At 39.7% G+C, this 19016-nt stretch overlaps 1 protein-coding gene across 1 annotated transcript in view; it reads left to right on the top strand.

Annotated features, from left to right (window-relative positions):
- FARSB (phenylalanyl-tRNA synthetase beta subunit) overlaps positions 1-18241 on the top strand; it is a 36713-nt gene extending 18472 nt beyond the window's left edge. The window contains exons 16-17 of the mRNA XM_017728727.1: positions 2846-2998; positions 17962-18241. Coding sequence (XP_017584216.1) covers positions 2846-2998; positions 17962-18113 — 305 coding nt within the window. The 3' untranslated portion in view covers positions 18114-18241. The remainder of the gene's footprint in view (positions 1-2845; positions 2999-17961) is intronic.
- Positions 18242-19016: the final 775 nt, after the last annotated feature.

Here is a 19016-nt window from a genome sequence, read left to right as displayed (position 1 = left end):
ATTAAATTAGAAAAATGTGTGGCAGATGTAATATAACTAAATGGAACCAAATCTGAGCAAAAACGGTTTTTCTCAAGCAAAGGAAATGTTGCACAGCACTTGTGTGGCTAATTTGTAACACTAGGTAATCACTTCTGGTAGGATACTTAACACTAGTTTAAGGTATAAGTCAGCACCTTTACCACCAGGCCTAACAGAGAATACCCTTCCTCTCACCTACCACAATAAAAGGAATTAATCCATTAGAAAATCACCTCTGACCAGTGATCTTGGAGAATCTGGCAAGCTTATGGTAGCACACATTTAGCACAATTTACATCATTTGTGAACACAGCTGCTGCCACCTTTTGAAGCATATTTCCAACTGTCTGGAAGTGTTGGTTATCTGCAGAAAATAGTTTGGAGGCTAAAAGACAAGTTTTGCATGAGCAGGTGTCCCCCTTTCTGATCACCAGGTCATTTTTTTGAAGTATCTCTAATCTGGAAAGGAACAGTGTACTAGGTTGCTTTATCTTCCTCTGTGCTCTTTTGGCTCACATATTCCTGAGCAGCTGCCCATCCTTTGGATTGTTTCCCAGCAGCATCCCCAGGAAGTGCTTTGAAGTCTCAGAAGTATATACACACAAATATATTTATATATAATTTAGGTTGACATACTTGGCAGGCTCATTTGAAAAATAGAAATGTTTCATGGCATGACATGAGAGCTCTTAAGTGAGTTATAAAGAACTGAAGCATTTCTAACATCTGCCAGCTTGTGCCTACAATTCCCAAGATCTTTTTTTCTTCCTATCACTTGTAGTGAATGAACTTCCTCTCTTGTGATATAACTCTGTAAAGGAGTAAGTTTTAATACACTTGAAAAAGCAACCTTTCCTTTACCAAAGTTTTCTAAAATTGAAAGCATGAGGTATAAAAAATGTTGTGTATGTTTATTTCTGATGCTTGGTCTGAAGGCAGCACTATCTTAATCATAATGAAATTAAAATTCAGATAGTTGTCACAAACTCTGCTACCATAATTACTCATAAAAAAAAGGAAACCATTTTACTGAACCTGTAGCCCAAAGAACGTGCTGTCTTAGGGAAAATACTTTTTTTCTATTCTGTTGCTCAATACAACATGAGAATAAATCATTGACCATCTATGAGTGCACTACTGATTGGTATCTCAGTAGAGCTGGGAAACAGAGACACATGTGACACAGGGGCAGAGCAGCCAGAGTGCTCAGACCCAAAATCAGATGCTGCATTTATTGATATTTTCTCTGTAGCCTTTACTTTCCTGTGTTGCCATTTTAACTTCAGGATTGCATTCTCCAGCATTATTTAACACTGCACATTATTAATGACAGGGAAAAAGTGCTGAGTGACAAATGCAGACTTACTGCCACAGTAAGTTCAGCTTTCAGTGACTGATGAGAGAACTTGCAGCTGTGGTACCAAGTAGCTGCCCTAGAAGTTTTGAATGAGTTCTGTCTCAAAAAGGCTGAGCATTCATTTTGTGTGTAGGGTCTGCTCCTGCCTTTTACTGTCTGTTTTAACCTGTGTATTTCTGGTCACTTGTTAGATGCTTTCCTGTTTAGTTCCTGACAGATTTTTCTGTTACTGTTTAGCTGGAGAAAATAAACAAGATGTAAATTTCATTTAATCTCTAATTTCTCATGTGGTAGACATTAATGCCCTGGGACTGTAGTTTAACTTTTAACTGATGGCTAAAAGTGCTTGTCAGGGCAGGAGCAGGTGAGCAAGTACAAGTGGATGCTGTTGCCAGAGGGCTCCCCTGCTCTACGGCCAGGAGTAGCTCAGGGACTTCCCAGCATAAATGTGGTTCTTTGTAGTAAGAAGTAGTGGATTTATCAGCTATGGACTTCATCTGCCTCCTCAGAGCTGTGCAAACTCCTGGCATCCACAAAATACCATGGTGAAGAAGTTTCACTACTTAACTGTGCTACCTGAAAAACCCATTCCTTTTCTTTTTCCTTTGGGCTTGGTTCCTGTTGACTTGATCAAAATGCTGAAACCCACAATGAGTAAAGCCTCAAGAGCAGGCCACACTAGTCCTAGGCAGTATGCATTGCAATGGGGTAGCCTCGAGGTACAAGGATAGCAACATACTGCTACATACTCATTCTGAAAATTTAAAAGAAGGGGAACATACTTTGCTGAAATCAATAATACCAGAAGGCATAAGGCAGGATTTTGACTTAAGGAATTGTCCAAAGTGGGAGATACTCATGTCACTGTTTGAGTTTGTGCAGTGTAGCACATTTTTCATAATCACTTGGTTGCAGGGATGTCCAAGATGATCCCAAAAAGCAACAGTTGTGATTTGGGAACCTCTGTGTTAAGGTCTTTTCACAGATCACCATGCTAACGTTATTATACTCATTTCAGGTTGTGGGCTGGTTGTTTTGTGCTGGTAGTTGTTCTACAGCCGAGTTCTATAAATATTTAGCTTTCCCACCAGCATCACAAGCTTCTCCATGCCTACTGGGGATTTGCATTTTGGCTTGTCTATTTTAAATTTCTTTAACACTTAGCTTTATGCTTGGTACCTGTCACTGCATAGAAGATACTTGCATATAACAAACCTCTTTCCTGCTCAAGGCATAGGGTACTTTATATCTTTCTTTGCATTTCTGACTGAAAGTCCAGTGGGTTAAATAAATTCCATTATTTCCTCAGGCTATGTGACAGGTCTGTCAGAGAAGCCATTTTACATACTTATTTCTCCTTTCAGCCACAAGTGCCTCACAGGGCAACAGAAGAAAAGTGATGCAAAAGGCAAGGTTAGAAGTGTGATAAAGTTTCCCAGGTAACATAATTGCTTCCTTCTTCTGCAGATGTAGGGGCAAGAAACTACAGACATTTATGTGCGATTTATTACAACAAAAGCCCGGGCTTTGAGATCATCCATGGTTTGCTGGACAGGGTCATGCAGCTCCTGGAGGTGCCACCAAATGAAGAGAATGGCTACACCATCAAGGCAGCTGAAGGTAAGGAAGAAAGAACTACCGTGTACAGCAGAAGTTGTTCTGGAACTTAAATGTTCCCGTACAACCTGAGGAGAATTTTTGGTTGTTCTCAGCAGTAGAGACTAAGGATGAATATCATTATATGTGCTGTCATACTGCAGCATGATGGAATGATAGTGAGAAGGCACTGTGTTCACTGATTGTAAAATGTATTGCTGTCTTTCTGTGAGCTGTCCTGAGTAGCTTAATGTAGTTTGTGAGTTCACAGCTTTTTAAGGGAATTTATAATACAGCATATACCCTGAATTTCATGGACTGTTTATAATGATTTAATCTGCTGATGGCAAGGGTACATAGGAATTCACTGAACTGATGAATATGTCAGATGTTGACTGTATTCTCCTCGACTAACAGAGCCTGGAAAAGGCAACTTCTTACACCTTATCTTTTAGTTTCTAGCTTTATCTATAGCTTTTTTTTTTACAGGTACCTTTAATTTACACATTCATGTGAAGATGTATGCCTCATATATCTTTCATTCAAAGACCTGCTATCTTTGAGACTGATCCTGCTGCTTAGATAGTTGTATAACAGCCCTCTTCCTTCTCCATACAGGGTGAGCTGCACATGAATTAAAAATAACATCCTTAAGTGCAGAATCTCCTCTGTGTATGTGCCTGTGCATGTAAGAGAGAAAGCAAGCAGGCTGACCTGATTCCTTCATTGCAAGAACATAGGTTGATGGAAGAGAGCAGCACCAGCAACTCATCTATTCTGCTACCTAAAATAACAGTGTAGAAAATACAGACTAGAAAAGCAAGGCTGCAGGGGTGGCAACTATGATTCTACTTACATGTCATGAAGTGGTGTTCAGAGATACGAGACACTGACTCAAACTGACTCAGCTTGAAGAAGTGCCACCCCATTCTGCACTTCCTGGAACAGTGGCACTGACACAGGGTCCCTGGCAGCCTGACCTAACTGTCCTGTTCATAGAACTTTAATGAAAATTTGTCAGGTGTCTCCCTGTTCTGTGGTGTGCTGCCAAGATGCCGAACAGAGCACTTGAGCTAAGTAGTCTCCTGGCACTTCAGTGCACACTTGTGTCAGACATATTGATGCTTTTTTTCCCTCCTTTTTTTGAGAAAGTACTATTTTGCTCAGTATTACTTAGGCAGACTCTCAATGGGTTTGTTAGAATATTGTTAATAGGATTCCCAGGTCGACCAGAAGAATGTTTAATACAATTATACTTCTGGTTCTAATTCTATCAAGCACAGAACATGTAATAGCAAAGCCTCTTATTTGTAAGGGGGGTGTGGTAGAGGGGAGTTTGAAGAGCCTCTGGGAGCTGGGTACTCAGCTGCCATTGAAGTCAAACTGAACTGTCCTATTCGTATTCAAAACTCTTCTGCAGCTGTTTTTTGAAGAGACATATCAAGAGTTTACTTTAGTACTGAAAAATATTTGCAAGTGTTTTATATTCTGTGCTGTAACATGACAGCTGATTTCAAGAAACTGGAAAAAGACCTCAAAATAATCCTAGCACAGGCAAGAAGTTATTTCTAGATATTAGTGCTGCTCAGTATTCCTGATGCTTTGAGATTTACAATGCTCACTCAAAATCCCTGCATTCCCATAACATTACTCCACAACACATTTAGTGCAGAGGGTGGATTATGCCTTGTCATGTGCAATATATTACAAGCAGTTCGTGGCTTTTGGTTATAGAAAAAAAAAAAAAGAAAAAAAAAAAAAAAGAGAGAGAGAGAGAAAAGAAAAGAAAAGCATCTACTACTTTCTGTTCCACCAGTGATTCGGAAACTCTCCTGGGATGGCACATGGATTCCTTGCAGTTGGCTTGACTTTGGAATTTAACCTTAGTATCAATGCAGATGGCTTATACTCTGGTGCTATAGCAAATGCAGTGTCATTGCACCAGCTTAACTCCAGAGACCTTCACTGCAGAGACGGTTGGAAGTCAGAGTAACTTGGAGAATTTTGTTTGGGTTTTTTAGTGGTTGGTTTGCTTATTTGTTTGGTTTTTTTTGTTTTTTTTAACTTGCTTCACAATTTGTCAGTTAAGCATGTGTGAGAGAGATGTCAGCAGATGATGGAGTAAGATAACTGCCCAGTGAAACAAAGATACCCTGTAACATCTTAGAGACCTCAGGATACTGAAATAATTCATAAGAACAATGCCAGTTACTTCAGAGGTTTGAAATCAGGACTTTACACATGGCACAGATTTTTAGATGCATCTGCACGAAGCTGGTTTATTGCCTGTGCCAAATTACAGATTTGTACAGGGAGAAATGGGTTTATCCTAGGGCTCTGATTTAGAGAGATTTAGAGGTACTGTCTCTGTCCATAATCTTAAACAGAACTTGAGACCCGTAAGCAACACAGTGTAAAGGTGGGGTTTAGGCCAGGCCAGTTGTTTTTACTCCCTGTGTAACTGATTAAAATAGTTCCACTGATTATTGAAAAATAACACAGGGAATAAAATCTAGCTTTAAATGAGCAGCAGAGGATAGATAGAGTTGTATTGGGCACATATTTGACACTTTTCCAAATTCCCTCTGGAAAATGAAATGCCTGTGCTATAGTCCTGCTTGGTCCATATGTGCAAATCATGGTTATTTGAGCTCCTTCTGTTCTGCCAGCACCTAAGTGCCCTGTGATTTGACCTTAAGGTCAGAGTGGTTTTGCCTCTCTAGCAACACCTGTGAAAAAAGTACAGATGCTAGAAAATATGGGTGAAATTGTGATGTTCCCCTGGCCTTTGCACTATGCTTTGGTGTAATCTGAGCTAGGTAATAAATGGAGAAGAGCTGTTTAGAGCAGCCTTAAGGAAGAGAGGCTTTTGAGTGACTGAATTTGAGGATTTCAACATAAGTTTGACACCCAATGCTTTCCAGATTCTTAAAAGTTACTAATGGAACCTTTTTATTTTCTTATTACCGCTAAACATACAAAATTTAAGTTTTAAAGACAGAATTCTGAAATGCTCTCTATTGCTTTAAAATGCACCTTTTTGACAGTGAATCTTACTGGCCTAGAAAAGCCTTCTGATTTTTCTCTTTGTTTTATGGCACAGGCATCCATAATCAAATATAGATGGAAAAGAGTATGATCAATCCTCAAACTTGTATGTGCTACATAATAAAAAAAAATATGCATACATGTTTTGAGACTTTAACTATTCCATACCACTAATAAAATATGAATATCAGTATGGATGTGTGTGATTAGGAGGTAAACAAATAAAACCAAATTTTTAAAAATATAAAAATACGGGTAGGGACAACAAATTCGGTCATATGTTTTCAAGTAATGTCATAAAATTATTTAATTTTTAGTTCACTTTCATTGGTTTCAGTTCCCTTGACCTGAAAACTAGAGGCACTCTGAATATTATATTGGAAGGTATTCTTAATTTCAAGTTTTAATCAGGAATGGGTATGTTTTCTGCAGTATTTTAGTGATCTTGTGCATTTGGATGACCATCTGAGATGACAATTTTCTTCCAGAAATTAGGAAAACAATCACAGGGATAATGTTAATCATGGGGTTTGGGTCCATAATAAAGCCTTACTTAGGCTAAAAAGAATAAAGAAGGGCTTAGGAAATACTGACAGTGGATTATATATCACAGTCTTCAAAGGAGTGGTGTGAAGTGGAAGGTGTAATTATCTTCACTCCTAATGTAACACTTAAGAGTCCCTTATTTAAGGAAGAAGCCCCTGGTTTTGCAGTATCTTTCAAGAGTCTCCATACTTTGCACATGGAATTTAACTGAGCACAAACTCTTTGAAAAGGGAAAATAATATCCCTATTTTATAAAAACAAAACAACTTGACAGGTTCACAGAAAATGTTATGGGGAATCTGTGCATGGCTACTGCTCCCCTGTCTGCCCCACTGTCCTCACAACAAAACTGAAGTAGCATTCTCATGAAAACAAGCAACCCCTAAAGAGAGTCAACCTCTTGTGACATGAGTTTGTTTTCTACATTACTGATTCTCAGGGATTTCAGCTAACTCTTGAATTTTTTTTTTTTTAACTAAATGTTCATGCCATTTATTCTTTTAAGGTAATCATCATCTTAGCAAAGCTGGGAAGTCAGTCTGTGTTCAACATGAATATGTACATAAATGCATACTAACTCATGCTTCATTCAGTAACTGACAGTTGTCTTTCAAAACAAAAACCAAAAAAACAGAAGTTGCACTCCCTTCTTTTTACTGCCCTTATTTAATTAAATGAAAGGTGTGGTAAAGTGTAGAAAATTTTAATTCCACAGTAAATCATAGTAATAGCTTCTCATTTAGTAAGGTTTAGCTGTGAAATTAGAGGTGTAATAATTATCTCCATAACTAAGAACATCAATAAACATTTGCTTTTATAATAATTATTACACAATAAACAACTTTAAAAGAAGATTTAGCTGTGAACCTCAATTCACAAGACAAGAGGAGGGAAATCTGGGACTAATTCCAAGTTAGATGTGTGGAACTGAACTGCAGCATCTATCTCTGGTGGTCAGCTTAAATTGGGAGACTGAAATATATACAGATGTTTAGTGCTCATATTGAGCTTGGCATTATTAATACCTGGCTTATTTTAAGAAATTGTAGCTTGATTGCTCTTAATGGCAATCCTGGCCTTTCAGCTGCCTGTCTTGGCAGCCATTGCACTGGTCACAAATGTCAATAATTGTCTATTTACTCATAGATAACTAAAGGGAATGGGCCAATTTTACCAGGCCTCCAAGTATCATTTCTGATATACTGGGAGGTATCAGACAATTCTTAGTCCACTTAACTGGCATTCAAAAATAGATACTTTATAGGTGCTATTGCATCCTCTTCGTTATATTTATAGTCTTTCAAATTACGTTTGGTAGATAATCACATTTGTTTGAAAACATCCATTCTCAATAAAAACACATCAGCTGGTAGTTCACTATATTCCACTCCTGGTTATTTCACATTTGCCAATTTCCCACCGGTTTTTTTATCACTGAGGATCAACTTAGATCATCCACCTTGGAATACTGGCACCACATGTACATTTTTCTAGTACTGCTGAATTCCCAGTATTGTTACTCCAAGTTAATAGCAGCAGGCAGCATATTTGCTCTGAGAATTGCACCACAATTCTGATGCCTGAGACTCCTGGTGTCTCAGAAACATCCTAATCCTGGTAGACGTAACCAGGCATATTCTTCCTTTTTTCAGTGGACTGGGCAACACCTTACTCTACTCAACAATACCTCCGCCCTTACCCCAGATGAAAAGAAATATTTATTGAAAACTTAATACACTTCTGTCTCATAAAAGTTCAGCCAGTCTTGTTAGTAAATGAAAGTACTCTACCTACAATTTGTTTCCAATATTCTTTAGTCTTTTTTTTTTGAATGCTGTCTTTATTGCAGTCAGTAATTAATCTTCCCCAATTTTTTCAGTTCCTTGATGAATTTCAGCCACTGTTATTAATCACATTTTCTGAAGTGCAAGCTATTTTCCTCATTTTTGTCTCTAAGGAGCTTTTCTGATTTTTGACAACATTCACTTCAGTACTAAATATGGGTAGGCTTTTAGCCAAAAATGTTCCCCTTTTTTATTGTGAAACTGGTAGTACTCATTTATCAAATGAATTGTTCTTGAAGATCTTCCACTCCTGTTTCTCTGTTCAGTCCCCTCCCTATCTCCCAGTAAGCTTCATGAATTAATACTGAGGTAAGGACAGCTGCTTTTTTTTTTTAACCTGACCAATTTTAGTACTTTTAAATGTATTACCCTAATTCTGCAAGGAATTTCAGAAGTTCCAGCACCAATCATTAAGATGGCATAATTGTAAATCATCTTACAAACTTGGATGTCATTAGTTCTTGTTGCTTTTCCAATGTTGGCCACTACTTTGTGATCTAATTAATTTCTCATCCTTTCCTCATGAACAGATTTTTCTGTAGCATCAAGGGAGCTTAGTTACATGAAGAACTACAGTTCTAACAACTCAAAATTATCTAATAAAGTGGGTGTGGCTGCTCACTTAATTTTCCTTTAATTGTCTATTATCTCTGGTCTATATTTCCTTTATGTAATGCAGGTCTTCAGATTTATAGGAACTAAATCCCTATAAATTTATGCCAAGCTTATTTCTGTTCTATCAAGTGTCTTACCACTCTGGTATTAATGCCTCGAATTTGATTTTGACTGCATTAATACCCAAGGTGGTACCCAGGAAAGATATGAAACAGGGGAGTTGCTTGTAGCCAAGGTGGGAGTCTACAGTGTTTGGAGTGTTTCCAGAGAAACCTGGTTTATCAAAATTTGCCAGTATGCTCTGGCACTGGACATCTCAGAGGTGCCTTGCTGTTGGAAGTGATGCAGGTAGGTCAAGCAGCACACAGTTTGCGGGAAAACCCATAGTTTAATTTTAGAAGTAGATCTCATTTCCTTAGCTTTGTGTTATATTGTTGATTTTTAGTATGAAAAAGAGGCTCTCAGATGTGAGTTTGAGACAGGCTTTTTCCATTCCTGTGGTCATTTCAGCTCTTCTCTAAAACTTCTTGAATGTTCTTTCTTGACACCCTTATCCCCAGAAAGGTGTGTGAGTTAAAGTGCATTATTTTAGCATAGCATGGGATAATAAAAGGTTTGACAGGCTTAGATTTCTTTGTCTTTTAAACTTTCATCACCAAATTATGTTTGACACACTTTTTTTCCCCACATATGAACTAAAAAAAATTCAATTAGAGAACAAAGAAAGTATTAGTTTCTCAAATCCAGAAGATTATTTTAGAAGAGAAACTCCTTTGAATTGACTCATTTAGAAGTATGTGTCCTGTAGTGGGAGGGGGGAAAAAATCTATGGCAACTGCAAAAACACTGTGAGGAAAGGTGTCATGTCAATTTGAAAAGAGACACAAGCTCTCTTCTAGTGTCAAGCTCTCTTCTAGTGCCTCTTTTTGCAAGTATTAACTATTAAAGATTACAGTATTTTTCTTCCCATTGCATTTTATTCTGACAGGTTAGGGATGCTCCACGGAGTAGCAGCATTTCTCCTGACAGTTAAGGGTTTTCATTTTCTATCAGTTATTGCCAATTCCCAGAACCATCTAAATCACTGGCATTTGAATTCCTCCAGCTCAAGGTATCAATGTCTTCTCCCTGACAACTCTTTGCTCTTCTGCTGTTCCTTTACTGGAGAGGCCTCTTCAGAGTTTAATTCCTTTTTTTTTTGCCCCCCAAAGGCAACTATCTTTTTAATCACATAACAAGCCTTAACAGATAAAAGTCTTCCTTGCATCGAGAATTTTAAATGTCTGGCACAGCTTTGCATTGTAAAATTATAGATTTAGGTAGTTTCCAACTTTTTACATTTTTAAATAGAAAATTATTTCCTAATCATCAACTATATTTCCATATTGCAAAGCCTTCTTTATAAAAGAAGTGATTCATCCAAGGCAGTAGCAGAAATGGCAGCAATAGCACAACTCAGTTCTCAGGGAGCAGGGGCAGGGATCTAAGCATTGAGGGGCATGGGCAGGTCTGGCTTCTCTGGAGAAATGCTGCATTTGCCCATCCCCACAGCTCCATCCTTCAATTCTGTTTTCACCTGCATAGCCTGCTGTGGCTGGAGGCAAACTGAGCATGCATCTGCATTCATTTTCACTACCATACTGATATTAGTGCCACCAAATGTGAGCATGTCAATGTTATATTTCATAGTTTAGCAGTTCTCCAGTCTGGTGTGATTTTTCAACTGTGATATGGAGGCAGAGGGGTACTGCTTCAAATTTAATCTTAATTTTTTTTCTTTTTATTTCTGCAATAACATTTTAAACATGAATTTACAAGATACTGGCTCAAACATTTAGATCAATGTGAATGCAGGCTACAAAGATTTCTGTTGCCCATGGTGGAGGAACTGACTTCGTCTTTGCTTGTGGTGCATATGTTAGAAAAGAGCAGATACACAAAGAAGTGCTGAGCTTGCACTCAGCTCAGGCATTTCTGTTCCTGCTGGAGCCACTGTGTGCTTCAGCCACCAGGAACAGATTTGCAACATAAGTCTTAGTTGCTAAAACTAAGTGATTAACAGTTCCAGTGACTGCTGAGATTCATTGTTTCATGTTGTAGTATTCCATGCCAGTTTGTCAAGTCATTTTCTGAAAGGCATGAAATGGGGGAGCTGTGAAAGCAGAGTGTCAGGTGGCTCTTGGTTACCTCAGTCAAGTCACTGGGAGGGGAGCGCAGCTTGGTCTAGGACATGGAGTGATTAAACAACATGCAAACCAAACGTGACACACTAAAGCAGACTTGCAGACTGGCCTAGTGCTGGTTCTTGTTATTCTCCAATGCCTGTATGAAAGCAGAGCCTAAAAAGCTAAAACCTGCTGCCTTGCTGTGCACACAGAGTATGTTATACCCCCTGCCAGAAAGCATATGGTTTATTGTTTGCTAGTTTCTGACAGATTCTGTTGTTTGCAAGAATGATTCATTCTTTTAGATATCCAAAGAGTGATAAAAACATTCATGGAACACAAATAAAGTAAGTTTTTTAATATTCAAAGCTTAGTGTTCTCTAACTCAAGTGAAATAGCCAGACATCTTCCAAAAAAAAAAAAAAAAAAGAGCTTTATTTGGGATTAGGAATTCCTTCATTTTATAGACAAAATAGCTGTGACATAATATCAGCTTAGGTTTGTGACTTTTAGACAAAGTATAACATTTCAGATAAATCTGGGTATATCAGATAAACCAGCCTAACAGCAAGGATTAGCTGTATAATGGTAACTCTGCAATGCAACTGAGCTCCAGTGGAAAGTTGCTGTTTCTCACAACTGCCCCACAAAGGCAAATTTTTTGAGCTTTATACACAAATACTGATTTCTAGAGAAATACATGGAATTTGATAGATTTCTTTCTAGGCTTCCTACTTAATTTTTTCTGCACACAGTATTTAATAAGGTAAACTCAGCACTGAGTTAGAGACATGCTGTTATCCAGATCAGTGACCCAAAATGTCTGCATTCCTTAGCCTCAGCATCCACCCAAATATTACCTTCCATTAGGAAAGGCAGGAGCACAGTGATTTTAGCCAGATAATTTTAAGTGTTTGAGGCTGCTGTAATCCTGAGGATAGCACAGGTGAATAAAGAGATGCCTCAAACCTACTGCATTCTTGAACCACTTTCTGACATTCAGCAACACCAAACACCCTCTGTCAAAGCTCCTGGGACACTGCACAGCAAGAATGAAAAAGAGATCCAGCTTATAGAGTAGTATATGAGGGTTCTTATAAGATAGAAGAGTAAGTTTTCCTCACAAAATACAAACTAATGAAAACTCAGCCATTGACTTAGGTGTAAGAGGAGAAGATGATTAACTGACTGACCACTGCAAATTTGTGGGTGATTCTCCATGTTCCCAGCCTTATTGTCTGCACAAGGATTCTAATATTCAACTCTATTTTTGGATATCCAGTGAATTCTAATATTCAACTCTATTTTTGGATATCTAGTGTAGCAGTCCAAGTAAATAATTGATTGTTACTTCACCCTCTTCTGCTGTGCCCTATATGAGGAGGCTTTTGGAAAAACAGAGGAGGAGATCAGAATGAAAGATGCCCTTTAGACAAGAACACATTCATTCACATAACACAGATACTGCTTCTGTGATTTTTGTCAAGTGCTAATTATTTTCTTAAGAAGGGTAATTAAGGCACATGCCTTAAATTTAATTGTACTAATTTGAAGTTCCTGATGTGTCACTACTGTTAGGTGTGATCTGGGGAATGGCAGTTGTTCTGACACAGCTTTAGTCAGGATTTACAAATCAAGAGACTGAAATTAATAAATATCCCACTGATCCCAAAGTATGGTTTTTCTGGTCTTGAGAATATAAGGGAGAAGAACTGCCGATAATGTGCAGCTTAGGAGAGCAATTGGTCTCTCACTATGTTCCAAAAATCGTGCAAGATTTAAGATGTCTGTGATTGTAAGAATTAGCTGAAGGTAAATCATTCCACAAGATATGATTTTGAGGTTGCTGTTGGTTTGCATGAGGTTCTGGGAGCCTTACTGTGCTGTATGTGTGGGCAGAAAGAGGTGGCTGCCTTTTAACACACTGCCTGGTCTGATAGTGTTGGTTTGCATGAGGTTCTGGGAGCCTTACTGTGCTGTATGTGTGGGCAGAAAGAGGTGGCTGCCTTTTAACACACTGCCTGGTCTGATAGTGCCCCCTGACTCTGCATTTGATCTGCATTATCTGCCAAAAGAAGGAATCAGTCAAAAGTGTGAAGAACCTCATCTCAAACCCAACTTCTAACCTCACAGAACTGAATTCCATCCAGTGTAGCACAGGCAAAATGCTTCCCCAGGTGAGTCAGGATGAGGTAGTGAAAGGGCAGCTGGAGTCACTAAAGGGAGGAGAATTAAGATGAAAGACCACTGAGGCCAGATAAGCTCTGCTCTGTTACCTTCTTAAGCTTCAGCTTCCAGTGTTCCTTCAAATTACGGGAACAAACAAGTGGATTTGAAGGCTTAGTGCAACTGCAGGCCTATAATACAACTTTAATCTATTTCTTTTTGAAAGGAAGGGTGAGTGAGGTAGAGAAAGAAACTGTGCAAGGTGTTTGACAACAAAGAGTGCAGGGAACTCAGAGCTTTTTGAGGGTCAATTAGCCAGAAAATGTGCTAAAGACTACATGCTCTATTGGATTATTGGCCAAAGAATTACCCCAAAGCAATCAAAGTGGCCCTGTTGCCTGAATACAAAAAGGCAGTTATGGATTTTGAGGACATGCTACAGAAGCCTTAATTAAAGGTATTATTTCTACATCACTGAGCATTAGAAATTCTTACTTGCAGCCATGAGAAGTAGCTTTTGTCTTTCCCTTGCGTGTAGTGTGTCAGCATAAGACAGGGCTGGCTTTGGCATCCCTTCTTTAGGAAGGCATATTGGATTTCACCCCACCCCTTGTCCTAACCACCACTTACACACCTGACATACTAAGAGATGGATTTCCACTGCTAGACCTTCAGGCTTCCTCTGGCATTGTCTGCATCTCTGTCAGCAAGGACAATGCAATCTCTGACTAGATTTCAAGGTGAAGTTTATGAAGTACTGTTTGTGTGCAGAGCAGAAAGGATTTACTATGTCAAGAGTGATAAATATGTTATTCTTAAAGCAGAAGGTACAGTAAACTACAGTTTTTAAATAAATTTTGACTCTCAATGTAGTTGATGGTACAACCAACCAGTTGGACCTACAGCAGCAGCCTTTCAGGATAATTGCACCAGCAGCAAACACAGTCCCTTCCCAACACACCTGCTCAGAGTGGGGCCTCCAGGTGTGCTTTTGTGCCTACCTGACTAGAGAGAGTTTCTTCAGGAAGACCATGCCCTCCACAGCCATGCTAACATTGATGATACTGCATAGACAGGCAGGACAAACTATGGTGAACTCCTCAAAAGCTGCAGGTCACAGCTGCCAATGATTCTGGAAAGGCTCCTTTTGGCATCAAGGCTTTACTGAAGCTTAAGAGCACTGGGCTTCAGTTTCTGGTGTGATTTATACAGACAGGGTAACAGTGCGTGCACTTTTTGCTGATTCTCTGTGCGTGCAAGTAGCTTCAGTACATCTTTCATACAGCCTTGACCCTCACTCTGAAGCTTTTAGTTCAAGAGTTGAAGTCACATAACACTGCCCAGTCTGTAACACAAGCTTTGCTAGAAATCCTAATCACAGTTTGTATTTACTTGGTAATACAAGAAACACACAAATTAGGATGAAAAGAGTCCTTACCTTTGTTTCCTTGTTACTTTGATGACCCCCCTGGTTTGGTGCCCTGCTCCGTGGGTTGCCCAGTCCTCATGCAAGCCTGTGTCTTGCCCCAGCACAGCAGGTTCCTCCAGCTCAGGTCTCCTTTTGTGCTTGTGGTTGGTCCCTCAGTCAAAGCTCTCCCCCAGCTGCAAATGCTTGTTTCTCTTTCCCCCCTTTCTGCTCAGGTTTTTCATGTTTCTTCTGAGATTTTTTTCCTTCTTTATGTGCTTCCATGTCAATGTCTGAATTTTTTTAACTGGCATTTACGTTTGCTCCAAATTCTGGTGCCCTGGCAGAGGCACATGGACCAACACCACTCAGTCCAATGTCTGAGCTAAACTCCTTCCTTTACCACCTGTGTGGTCAAAGGAAGAGTCACTAAGATGAGGAAGGCTTTAGATTCCCCCTTGTGGGATGCAGTCTAGAGGCCCTTTTGGCAGGCAGGAATATACTTTGAAGCATTCTGTAGTGCAGCCAATTACCATAATAATAGTTCCATTATTAACCAGAGTTCATAAACTCTCTGTAAACCTGTTTCTCAGCTCTTGTTTCTTTGGTGCAAGAGCCATGTGTTGGCAGGACAGATGGGGGCTCTAAAGTTCTTAACAGGTTATTTCATTTTTATTTTCTTATTGTCTGATCTTTTCCAGCCACAGAATTATGCCTTGTAACTGCCATGTCTGCAAAACATGGGGCACACTGGTGAAGCAGCCAACATTTCAGGGTCAGCTTAACTAGAAATTGAGATGTGGTTTGAAGGTCCCATTTCCTGAACTTTGGGGACCTAAATGTTCCCCCTTGATATTAATTATATATTTCCCTCTTTGCTGCAAGGAAGTGCAAAAAAAAGTAACATAATTGTCCAGCATCAGTTGCTGCATGAGATTGAATATGCTGCTCAGTGTCTAAGCCATAGCCTGGAGCAGCGTATTCGGAACTCATTGGGACTGGGAGACCGACAAGAGGTGATGCCTGGATAGCAGAGCATTTGTTGTGTGTGAAAACAGCATTGTTTCACACAATGGGAAGTGGCACAGATCTGGGAAAATGCCCTTGTTAGATTGACTGAGTACAGTATTATTTTAGACCCTATCAGATATCTACAACAAATTTAAAAACAGTAAAGTCTCATGACATAGCTGGGTCTAGATGTGCAAGAAGATAAAATAACTTTCCCAAGACTACACAGAAGGAAGCTCAGAAGAACAAACAAGTCAGACTCACAGCTTTTAACTGATGCTATTGTCAAAGCTCTTTTTTCCTATAGATTTATAGTGGGGTACCATGCCAACATTATGAACTTCTGCTTGGTTCTTGCTCTTGTGCCAGTTCAAGCTTACAGTCAAGTGTCTAAAAAAAAGCCTCTGTGTGCTATTCACATCGCTGGTACAATACCAGCTTTATTTACAAATAGGAAAGCCTTTACCACTAAGTAAAAGGCAACTTTATTTTTAGGTTATGTTTTCACCCACAGTCTGCAGAGTGATCTGTATGTGTGACATTTGACTCTTTTCTAAATTTGTTTCATCTTGTTTTGAATAGTGCAGCTTGGCAGTGGCAAGTGTCTCTTTGGCTGGAGTCACGTGCCAGTAGCATCCAGGCTGAGGTAATGTCACTGTTGTACATCCATTGTAAGTAGTTGGTTTGTGCTTGTAGCTAGGACTGGAACTGGATAACTTAAAAGATTCTGCTTCTGAATATTTTTTAAAACAGCCTTTAAGTAATGTTACTGTGGTCATTTACTACTGTGGTCAGATTTCACAAGGTAGCCAAAATTGAAGTGGACATTGAAGTTAATTTGCACATGCAGCAACTTGGGCAAGAAAAAGACCTAATTGCTGTTCTTGTAGCTGCAAGTTACAACTACAAACCTCATGGGAAACACTTCTTAAATGAATTATTTCCATTGGAGAACTAACAGAGAATATATCTCTGGGATTGACCACTAGTGATAAGAGTCTCATGGAAATGTTCCTGAGGTTTGAGGTTCATTTGGACCCTTATTGCCTTTTTAAGTAGCTCCTTGTACACACAGTAAAATGTCCTGGGCTGATCCTGAACCTTAAGTAGCATTTGGAGCAACCAGAGAGTAAGTTGCTGGGAACTCTTGTGATCCTTTTGCAGAGGACACCGAAGGCAGCAGCATTAAAAACAGGGTGGAGGAGCTTTCTGAGGATTCAGAATCTGTAGGATGCAGTGGCATTGTTTCATGCTCTCCCCTTTCCCCCTTTGATATCACAGCATTGCCTGCAGCACCGCTCACTGAATGTCCCACAGATGGTGCCTTGCTTCCTCACACTCCTTAGGAAAGTGGTGCTTTCAGAAGGAGCAACTTGCTGGCTTGGTTTGGGTTTGTCTTTAGAAAGGCTGTCAGGTAAAAATGCCACTCACCTCAGGACAGAGGCCAAAACAGTGCAAGTGTAGCTGCTCTAGACAAGCTTGAACACACTGCTGGTAGAGCCACCACACACAGGGAAATTCCCAGGTAGAAAGGCTTTACATGAAAAAGTCTGCACAGCTGCTCCAAGTTCTTCATGGCAAATTTAACTAATTTTAATTTTTTAGAAGAAAAACTTCCATGTAACATTTAAATATTGGGACTTGGTTTGAGGTGAGAGGAAGATGGTCTTTGCTTTCCTTTGAGTATTCATTGTTTCACAGTTTTATGGTGTATGGGAAACTGCTTAAAAAGTTCTTCTCCAGATGAGGAATGCAGGTTGTTTTTAATTATGTGACAGGCAATCTAGGGTGACATGCCTACTTACCCTCTAGATGACAGCAAGCTTTATTTCTTTAAACAGACTAAGGTGGGAGACATTCAGATGTTAAATAGCCTAAAGGCTGCAAAGGTTCTTCATTTCAGTAGCCCTCTGACTCAGCTGTGCTAATTTCCATTGCAGGAGGAATTTAGTCAAAACAATTGGAGTGTGAAAAATGCCCACGCTTTGGGCTTTACATTTTATTTTTAACTTAGTGTTTTCTCATTCTCTATCAATCATGACAACTCTTAATGCAAGAAAGTGAGAGCCCCTTCTTAGCATCTCATCCCAGAGAACAGTTTAATACTGAGAGCTTTGTTCTGCATGTTAAATGCCTATTGACTCCTCCGGCCCAAAGAAATATTGATTCTTCTCTCTTTCTTTACAGGCACTGCTTTCTTTCCTGGTCGCTGTGCTGAGGTCTTTGCCAAAGGTCAAAGCATTGGGAAACTTGGAGTCGTACACCCTGATGTTATCACCAAGTTTGAGCTCACCATGCCGTGCTCTGCTCTGGAGATCAATATTGAGCCCTTCGTGTGAAGACGTGACTTTTATCCTCCGACAGCCGTCCACTGTCACATGCAGCACCCTCTCCTCTTTTGTCTGCCTCCCAGGGGACATCCACTTATGCTTTTATGTTCCAATAAACCAGAAAAACAGATCCTGTCTCCGTGAGTAAATGTGTTCTTTACAGTGCGATCTGGCTGGCTTCTGCAGGGAAGGAATGTGGGATCTCGGACTAGGTTGTGCCCTCAATGTTTTCAAAGGGCAGGGGGGAAGAAACGAGTTGGGTCAAAGCCCAGTGCTTTACAAGAGAAATGTAATGGCAGAGCACATGATTAGTTTTCAAAATCAGAAACGTTCCACAGACACAGCTTCATACTGTAACTGATTATGGCTGCATAACAGGAATCTCATTCTTTTCTTATTGCATGAAATAAGATAATTGATTAGAGCAAATGTTGAGTGAATGTGAGCAGAACTAAGGAGTTGAGCTTTTATTCTGTACGGTTGTCATGTGCTCATCAATGGCTGGGGGAGGAAAATAAACTTGTTTCATGAAAACCAGAGCTATTTTGTAAGCAAGATGTGTGTAATATCTGCTTCCCTGCTCCAGACATAACTGTTGGTCCTTTATCATTCTAAATTCAGAAAGGGGAGGGGGTGGAATTAAACTTTTTCCATTGTTGATGTCAGCCTGGCGGTTTTTGAAGCTCCAAACCAAATGGGGAAATGCATTTAAGAGCATATGCCAGTGGTCTTTTGCATGAGGAGCAGAAAACTATCAAAGCCTTTGTCTGCCTAAGGCTGGCATGTTTGTCTGCAGAAGTGAGCGTGGGCCTGCTGCACGCCCAGCCCCACCAGGGCTTTCTGGACCCCAGCTGTGTAGCAGGACCACGCAGCTTTTGGGCAGGGTTCTTTTTCTGGCAGTTCTGCCCCTGC

The sequence above is a fragment of the Corvus brachyrhynchos genome, unplaced genomic scaffold (assembly GCF_000691975.1).
Source record: "Corvus brachyrhynchos isolate BGI_N302 unplaced genomic scaffold, ASM69197v1 scaffold223, whole genome shotgun sequence".
NCBI classification, from domain to species: domain Eukaryota; kingdom Metazoa; phylum Chordata; class Aves; order Passeriformes; family Corvidae; genus Corvus; species Corvus brachyrhynchos.
The sequence above is the reverse complement of the archived record's forward strand: the minus strand, read 5'-3'. Positions and strand labels throughout refer to the sequence as shown.